This window comes from Sinocyclocheilus rhinocerous, unplaced genomic scaffold (assembly GCF_001515625.1).
Source record: "Sinocyclocheilus rhinocerous isolate Xijiao unplaced genomic scaffold, SAMN03320098_v1.1 scaffold1183, whole genome shotgun sequence".
NCBI lineage: Eukaryota > Metazoa > Chordata > Actinopteri > Cypriniformes > Cyprinidae > Sinocyclocheilus > Sinocyclocheilus rhinocerous.
In genome coordinates, this window is record NW_015625028.1 from 382,284 (window position 1) to 391,956 (window position 9,673).

The 9,673-nt window shown below is 34.7% G+C and overlaps 1 protein-coding gene and 1 long non-coding RNA gene across 2 annotated transcripts in view; both read right to left on the reverse strand.

The window, feature by feature from the left end:
• Positions 1-5,278: 5,278 nt before the first annotated feature.
• Positions 5,279-9,673, reverse strand: part of pacs1 (phosphofurin acidic cluster sorting protein 1) — a 50,222-nt gene continuing 45,827 nt past the window's right edge. The window contains exons 17-19 of the mRNA XM_016562714.1: positions 8,113-8,359; positions 6,914-7,033; positions 5,279-6,831 (exon numbers count right to left, since the gene is read on the reverse strand). Of these exons, the coding sequence (XP_016418200.1) occupies positions 6,713-6,831; positions 6,914-7,033; positions 8,113-8,359 (486 nt within the window). The 3' untranslated portion in view covers positions 5,279-6,712. The remainder of the gene's footprint in view (positions 6,832-6,913; positions 7,034-8,112; positions 8,360-9,673) is intronic.
• The window catches only part of LOC107747972 (uncharacterized), a 2,400-nt gene continuing 1,715 nt past the window's right edge, over positions 8,989-9,673 (reverse strand). The window contains exons 3-4 of the long non-coding RNA XR_001640862.1: positions 9,149-9,191; positions 8,989-9,067 (exon numbers count right to left, since the gene is read on the reverse strand). This is a non-coding gene — a long non-coding RNA (uncharacterized LOC107747972). The remainder of the gene's footprint in view (positions 9,068-9,148; positions 9,192-9,673) is intronic.

The window sequence follows — 9,673 nt, forward strand, 5'->3', positions numbered from 1 at the left end:
AGCCCTGCGCGCTGACATCACAACACCCGCCCTCCTTCAACCGGGCGTGGATGAGCTGTTTGTGCGCATGCGAGGGGCCCGCGTTTCTGAATAGCAATATTAGTGTTAGTATTATTTTGTCCTCCAAAATACACAGTTAAAAAGTATAGTATTTTAACAAATATCTAAAATGATCATATACAGGTCCCAGATTAATACAGAGAAGTATGCTTTGGGCTACATTTTTAGGCTATTTCGCTTCCATAACGTGTTTTCTTTCATACTAGTGGGGAAAAAAAGGAAAGAAAACAATTCCAAGATATACATTAAAATGTTTCATTTTATGAGACTTCATCTATTTGCGTCTGTAGATTTCAATTAAAATACGTATTGCTTTATCAAAATGAGTTGTATCTCCACTTCAGCAGAACGTGCATTCAACAATTTTTACAGTTTTACTCCTAACTATATTCTGAAGGTTTTTACCGAGGGGTTTGTTTATATAACATTCACATGCTTTTGTATAGCATTTTAATCCTAAAGTGGTGAAAATTTACTGTTCTGATTTATGGAGAGATAAAAACAGATATCCAAAATCCCTTCTGTAAAAACTTTTAACTCAAGTATGTCAACAAAATGAAACAAGAATTTTGAACCGGTCTTGAAATATATGCAAATGAGTGCGTTTTCTAATTTGAAAACGCCTTAATAACTTGTAAAATACTTGTAATACAAAACAACTGTTTTAGTGTATGGTGATTAATTTGTCTTCTTTCAAACTGGCAGAAAGAAAACATCCAAAATACACATTTAGGTGTTTTATTTTATTACACTTCACCTATTTTGCGTCTGTAGATTTCAATTACAATACAAATTGCTTTGTCAAAATGAGTTTGTATCTCCACTTCAGCACAACCTACATACAACAAATTTTACAGTTTTACTCCTAACTATATTCTGAAGGTTTTTACCGAGGGCTTTGTTAATATAACATTCACATTCACATGATTTTATACAACATTTTATTTCTAAAATATGGTGAAAATGTACTTTTCTGATTTATGGAGAGATGAAAACAAATATCCCAAATCCCTTCTGTAAAAACCTTTAGTATGTCAACAAAATGAAACAAGAATTTGAACCTGGTTTTAACCAGTATCTAGAAAAGTATGCAAATGAGTGCATTTTTAATTAGAAAATGCTTTAATAACTTGTAAAATACTTGTAATACAAAACAATTGTTTTAGTGTGTGGTGATTAATTTGTCTTCTGTCAAAGTAGTGGAAAGAAAACATCCAAAATACACATTTTTTTTTTACACTTCACCTATTTGCGTCTGTAGATTTCAATTACAATACAAATTGCTTTGTCAAAATGAGTTTGTATCTCCACTTCAGCAGAACGTGCATTCAACAATTTTTACTGTTTTACTCCTAACTATATTCTGAAGGTTTTTACCGAGGGGTTTGTTTATATAACATTCACATGATATTATACAACATTTTATTCCTAAAATATTGTGAAAATGTACTTTTTTTTCTGATTTATGGAGAGATAAAACCAGATATCCAAAATCTCCTTTGTAAAAATCTTTAGTATGTCAACAAAATGAAACAATTTTGAACCCGGTTTTATCCCGTATCTAGAAAAGGATGCAAATTAATGCATTTTTAATTAGAAAATAAAATACCTTAATAATGTGTAAAATACTTGTAATACAAAACAATTGTTTTAATGTATGGTGTTTAATCAACTGGGGAAGTATGGAAATATATATTAGTTTAACATTTGACCTTATTTACCTAGTGTTTGCCTTAATTATGGGATGTTTTCACAAGTATAGATGTACAATTCTGTGTTAAACTGATCATTAACATATCTATGCAACAGAGCAATGTAAGTGACAAATAATATTTACTTTTGTTTTACCAAAAATGTACAAACTACACAAGAGAATTTACAAATCAGGTGTTTATTAAATAAAAAAAAGAATACAAGTAACACTTCCACTGTCCATACCACATCTATTGATTGACAAATCAAATATGAAAAAGCAGTACTACAAAAACATGTCAAATAAAAAAATAACACAATAAAGGAACATGAGTTCATATTACAAGCACTTTGGATATGTACAAGCGTTTTTGTCTAAAGGCAAAAAGGCAGAGCTGAAGACTGCTAAAAGATAATAAATGCATGTGCAAAAATACTTATCTCATCCACAAGCTCGGCTTCTCGATATTCCACGACTAAATATTACGCAATGATTTACTTTGCACAGTAGGTTAACTTTGGGTTTGAATCCGAAGCTTGTGGAATTCAGGCATTTTATCTCTCCAACAGATTACATTGACCAAAAGTATTTGAAGCGGACGAACGCCATTCTGATTGGCCATTGCGATAATTAGTCGACCAATCAGAATGCTGGAATCCACTTCATGTTGTTGAACTTTCACATGACAACTCAACACAGTTACATACAGAGGTACGAGGACAGGCAAAGACCAGACTCCACACGGCACACGCATAAAGAGACAGTCCATGTTCAAGACACCGAATGGAAATTAGTAGTTGTTGAAAACCCTTTCTTTTAATATCGAAATGAATCGTTCGGAAAATTCGGTACTTCCCATTCCCATTCCAGACTGCTCCGTAAATACTGAAAATAATTTCCCATACATACAAAAACACAAACAAAACAAAATGTAACAGCTGACACTCTTTGGCAGTGACACTTTTTTTTTTTTTGCCCCTCCTTTTTTCCTTTCAATACATATCCATATAAAATTTTAACCTGGACTCCGAGATAGTTGCCATTTATTTTGTTCTTTTAACTCAAAACGCTTATTTGAAGGTTTCTGTAAGTTTTTGTGCATTTGCCATAATGCAAGCTTAAAACACGGACAGTAAGTGTAACAACAGTACATATATTTTAATTAGTTTGAAATGAAAATTCAGCATGGGTTTTTCTCTTTATATGCTCAAAATCTATAGGGGGGCTTTTCTAGAAGGTCTCTAAGCTTTGATGGACATGCTGACCCTCGAAATCATTTATGATTTTCAGATCCAATGAGGAATGATCAAAGCCTCAATAAGACTGCAAAACCCTCTAAACACAGTCACTAACTGAAATATTAAAAGTATTTCAGACGTTATGACATCCACAGTATGCGTCTTCCTACGAGCCTTACAATTTCGATCACAACGATATTAATAAAATGCAATTTAAACAACTACATAAAACATAGTAAGAACTTATCTGCTATAGATAAATTATTCATGTGTGGATATTTCTTCAATAGTGCGGTACTGATAACCAACATTAACTCATTAACTCAAGAATATGGGCATAAAAAGGAGAGATGCATTTAATGTACACACAAAAAAAGACACTCACACTTCAAAACTATTGCTAAACATCTCTGTAAAAAGCAGGAACAAATAAAAATCTAATTGACCCATCGTGACTTTAATACTTTGTTGTTCTTAATACTTTTAACCACAGAAAAAATAATGCAGTCATTCCAGAAAACGTGACTTAAATTAGAAAGATTTTGGGTGAGTCTCACATCGAGGTCATATATTACCTCAGAAATCAAAAGAAACTAGGGATGCACCGATATGCCGATATCCGATATTTTTCAACAAATTTTGGCCGATACCGATATATTTCCTTTTGTTTGGAAACAAGACCTTCTGACCTTTAAATCAAAACATATTCATTATTTTATGACATCAATTACTGCTTTATTTAATCAGAAACACAGTCTAAATTTTATTTGTGTAGGCTATTTTACTTTTAATTTAACTAGAAGTAGGCCAACAGTGCCCCCTACAGATTAAAACTCCTTACAAAGCGGGCATTAGGACCCGGGGGAGGCTGCCGCTGCTGCACGTACTATTACTGTTTACTCTATCACACACCGAACGCAGCATCATTCTGTTCGTGCTTTCACAGATTAAATGCAGCGATCCAAACAGTCAATCTAATCATCATTCAGACAAAACTTTGCTTCAAGAATGAGCCACACTGCTGACATTAACGCATTCCTCTTATTGGCAAGACATATCGGCATAATTTTTCATATCCGCCAATTCCGATATTTACATTTAAAGCCATTATCGGCCGATTCCGATATCAGTCCGATAATATCGTGCATCCCTAAAAGAAACAATAATTATATTTAAATTATTTTAGTAAAAATTACTGTAATGCAAATATTTGTATTAGAAATCAGCAAAAATGAACTAAATTGCAACAAATATTTCAACATGACTGTAATAAATATTTAGGCCAATCATGTCACAAAGCAAAGTCCAAAATGTTCCTAAATTTGGGTGGGTTTTCTTGAAACAAAATATTTTTCCATATTTCTTTCTTCTGATTTTGTGGTGAAATATGACATGTTCGTGACGGGTTTTGTGAGATTCACTCTTTCAGTCTGAAAGTGAATTCATAATAATATTAGGAGTTCAACAGATTAATTATGTAACAATCACTGTATATTAATAATTCATCAGCATTTCAAGCTGCAATGGGTGGAAAAACGCCGAATCTTGTGCCGTGAATAATGTATAGTTAACACCACGGACTAATTAAACCAGCGAGCATTACTGTCCACAAACACACACTCGCACAAACCAACACACACTACACACTGGCTTCACTCTTACTGTGGCACAACAACATCTTATAGATAGTTTTTTTTTGTTGCTTATTTATATTATTATTATTTGAAAACCACATTTTAGTGACGCTTTGTTAGTTGCATCACCTACCACTCACAAGATTATCTCACAAAAGTTCTAGACAAATAAAACCACATTACTTTTGCGAAAGCTGCCATTAGCAGTAATGTAACAAGCTCCAGCTAGAAAATAAAGGGATGTTGTGGCTCGAGATTTACTGATCTCAGATCAGTTCTGACGTTTTGTTCACAGCTGCACTGCAAAAAATGATTCTTTCAGTATTTTTGTCCCATTTTGTATTTTCTAGTATTTTTAAATCGCTAAACATTCTTAAATCAAGATGAAGCAAAATGACTTAAGATATTAAGTCTTGTTTTCTTGAAAATGATTTCATGCTTCAAACAAGGGGAAAAAAAAACATCTGTGGGAAAACTAGTTTATAATTTTGATCATTTTTCGATCAGAAAAATACTTTATTTCTTAAGTCACTTTGCTTCTCAAGTAAATGTGTTTTGATTTAAATATGCTTACATATTTGTACTGAAAAAGACAAACAAAATAAGACAAAAAGAGTAAGAAAATGATATTTTCGCAGTGTGTAAAGGTAGTGTTTGTGAATCATGTTTTAATAGGGCATTCCGTATGAGGAGCTGTTGTGCTTTGGATGAAGATATGAAGAAATGAAGGCGAGTTTAATAAGTGCATAGCATTTGACAACTGATGAAGATGAAACCCTTGAAGTTCTCTCCAAACCAGTTTCCAGCTGTGAAGATGCACACAAAAAACTATATGTAAAACTACGTCTTCCCTAATTCTGCTGGCTTAATCGGTGGCATTTTCACCTCCAACCTCGTCCAGCCTTTACGTCAGGCCTTGTGCTGCTTGATAGGACACAGTTCTCTTATAAATCGACTTCGCCTTGAAATCATTGCCGTTGCCCATGTTATAAAGGTGACTGACTCTTTCTGTCCCGTAATGTTTACATTCTGATTGGCCAGAGATCTTTGGAGATGGTTTATGAAAAGAAGTAAAACCTGTAGATGAGCTGCATATTTAAGCTAAAAGGTCACTTTTAAAAATAAACGATAACTGACATAAAAGCGTGTGTAAAAATAAATATAAAACTAAACTGAATTCGTTTATTCTAGTTAACAGAGATTAACCAATGCGAACTACTAACCTTCCGTATACGTCTAGGGGAACGCAAGAGGCGAAATGATTCGTGCACAAGTACACAGTGCACTACTGAGCTAACGTTAAATGTTAACTTTGCCAGTGCATTATGGGTGATGTAGTTTTAAGACATGCAAGTTAGAGGTCAACGACGCATTTTCAGATTTCGTCGACTGGAAGGATATGAACTATGCAAACGAAGATTTTTAGGAAATCTCATCAGTTGGCTAATGGGCACCTTGTAGCCCCGCCTCCGATGTAAAATTGGCATTTAACTCCACCCTCTTAATAAAGGCAGGAACTTTGCTAATTTTCGGAATATTCATTGGTGCTTTTTTCATGTTTGAATCTCGGTTTACAAAAAACTACCATGGTAACCACAGTTTCCGCCAAATTCCATAGTTGCTAAGCAACAGAAAGACTCCGAAAGCTGATTTTACTGTTAAGTTTATCTCCAAATACAGTTACCATGGTAGATTTTAGCAAGGCTTAAACTGCATTTATCGATTATGCTGGTTATAGACGCCAAAGAGATCAGTTACATCAAGGGATATATTCAAGGGTTGTCGAGTGTGATTTAAGCGGTGCCATGCTGTTAAATAGTCATCAACAGGTGGTGTATCCAAATTTTGTGCTTGGCCCCCATATGTGGCTCTGGGGCCTTTAATAAATAAAAGTGACTAGCGCTGATAAAAGTCAATCGAAGCCGCCGAATCGAACGTCTTCACCTCCACCAACCCACCCACCAGAGACGGTCACATGAGAATCCCATCTCAACTGTGATTGGCCAGCGTTCTGAGAGTGGCGGCGGCGGTGTGCAATGGGGTGTAGGCTGCAGGTTGAAGAGGCGGGGCTGAGAAAGTGGGCCGTCCTAGGAGGGTGGTTTGCTGTAGCCGAACAGTCCCACCGGGAGATACTTGACGTGAGTCGGCCACTGAGCGGCTAGCTGGAAGAACTTCACGTCGTTCCACTCGCATCCGTCGATGGTGACTGAGAAAGGAGGAAGAGGAATGTTGTTTTCTGCTTTAGCTGACAAGAAAGCGGTTTTCTGGCTGTAATGAAGGTCTGGTACCTTTCAGGATGGTCTGCTGCTGTTTGGCGGAGCAGATGAGCCGGCTGATGCCCTCGATCACCTGACTCTTAGAGTCCATCTCCCGCTCTTTAGGTTTCTTCCCCAGGAAAATAGTGGGAACTGCACAAAGAAAGCGAGAGGGAGACATATTGTAATATTATACTCGTATATGAAGTGTTGGAATTGGTTTTTCTTTGAATAAATTATTTGATTTACACTACCGTTCAAAATTTTGGTCAGTACGTTTTTTTTTTTTTTTTAAGGAAATTACTACTTTTATTCAGCAAGGATGCATTAAATTGATCAAAAGTGACAGTAAAGACATTTATAATGTTTCAGAAGATTTCTATTTTGAATAAATGCTGTTCTTTTGAACTTTCTATTCATCCAAGAATCCTGAAAAATGAAATGAATCACGGTTTCCACAAAAAATATTTTGGAAAGATAACGGTTTTCAACATTGATAATAATCAGAAATGTTTCTCGAGCAGCAAATCAGCATATTAGAACGATTTCTGAAGGATCATGTGACACTGAAGACTGGAGTAATGATGCTGAAAATACAACTTTGATCACAGGAATAAATTACATTTTAAAATATATTACAATAGAAAACAGTTATTTTAAATTGTAATAATATTTAACAATTTTATTGTTTTTGATCAAATAAATGGTGAGCATTATCTCAAAAATATTGAACTTTTTGTTCATATAAACATTTTATTTTTACTTTTATATTTGAAATTTAAGTCACTTTTTATTATTTTTTAAATGAAAAAAAAGATACATAATTTATACACATATGTGCATTATATATATATATATTGTATGTGTACTAATTAATTTGTATATTCGTTGTTTTATTTACTTTTTTTCCCTCTTGTAATTTAGTTTTTTTTAAAAATATTTTCTATTCTACTCTTGGCTCAAGTATGCTTGATACATTCTATATATTTATATTATGTTCAGTACTGTATTTGTGTAACTAAGTGTATTTAAAAAATGTTTTGCCTTGCAATTTAATTTCATTTGCCATTTACTATCTGTGCTGTATGATGAATAAAAAATACTGCCCTGTACATTAAACAATTTCTACTACACTGAATTAGTTTGTCCAAAGCAAACCTGGATCTTCTGGATGCTGTGAATGTCCACTGTATCATTTTGCATGATTCTTGGCTTCATGACGGTCTGCTCACCTTTCTTGTTCTTCTCTTTGGTGACCACGGTCATGGCCATAGTGTTGACGGGCGCCTGCGGCTCGCTGGCTCCTCCTCCTGGCAGCCGGCTGACCTGCAGCGACCAGAAGGCACTCTTCAGAGTGTTCTTACAGCTGGTGTCTTTCCTCTCGCCCTCGCGACGCTTCTCCGCCAGAGACGCCAGCCAGTAATCCACCTGCAGACCGATGGCGTCCCCGCCGTGAGACATGCTGGGACTCCTGAGACAGACACATCACACACACATCACATCACAGCAGCCAGACACTTATGCAGTTTTCTTCTGCATTGCTACCGCTCGGATTGTTCAATTGCCTATTGAATTTGTATATAAAAATGTAGGAATATGCAGTTTTGAGCCATTTTATTCTTCCTAAAAGGTTGAACATATATATTACTAAACCTAAAACTGAAATAAATATGAAGCTATTTGTAGAAATTCTATTTATAGAAATAATATTTCTATAAATAGAAATATTTAAAAAGACAAAAATCACACAAAATGACAAAAACTATAAACTGAAATTGAACATAATACAATAATACAAATAAAAGCCTATTCGAAATAATTCTATTATATTATATAGATACTGTAATACTAAAATAACACTGACAAAATACATGGCATGAAAAACAGTATCCCATAATGCAACATGCTCAACTTCTATTTTCACTGTGATAAATTAACATTTAACACAGAACGTCAAATTAAAAATTAAAAATAAAACGTTTTTTCCAAGGATGTCACTCACTGAATTAAATAATGAAGATAATGTTGTATATTATTAATAATCAATAAAAATTCAATAAATCAAAATCACATTAGAAGCTGGAATATAATTATAGTAATGATATATCAGCCCGCCGAGTGAGCCGTGAGAGGGCGGAGACGTGGAGGGGACGGCTAAACTCACAGCCACGCCCTCTTCAGAGTCACCTGGGAAACAGACACATGGTGAGCTTCTGTGCAAGAGTTATTAAAAGCCATCAGTGCTTCAGTCTCCATGGAAACACACACCTGCTGATGATTGGCCAGGCTCAATCAAACCCACTTTCACCACCTGTGAGATGCCGACAACAGATCACAACAAACAAATATTATAAAAAAAATTATTTCATTTGATCGATTACAATACGTGATATATTATATAATGCTTTGAGTGACACTTATGCTGTTTGCAATAAATATATAAGGCAAAAACTCTGATATAAAGAGAGAGAGGAAAAAATTTAAATGATAAAACAGAGAGTTCCGGTCCTTGATTCTGATTGGCTGAGCCACGTTCGAAGCTGTTGTAAATTACTCTACAAACATACACCTTTGTTTACGTTTGTCTGTTGCTTGGCAACCACTTTGTTGGAACCACAACTGATTCTGAGGAACTACATTGTTTGGTGGAAGAATACTGTTTTTATTAATATCATTACACTTTATTTGCTCTCTTTTATTCTGTGAAACCTTACTACGTACATGGAATAACCGTTTTATAAAAGCAATAAGCCCCGTGAAGCCGTGAATTTATAACAGCTAAGGGGGTTTTAG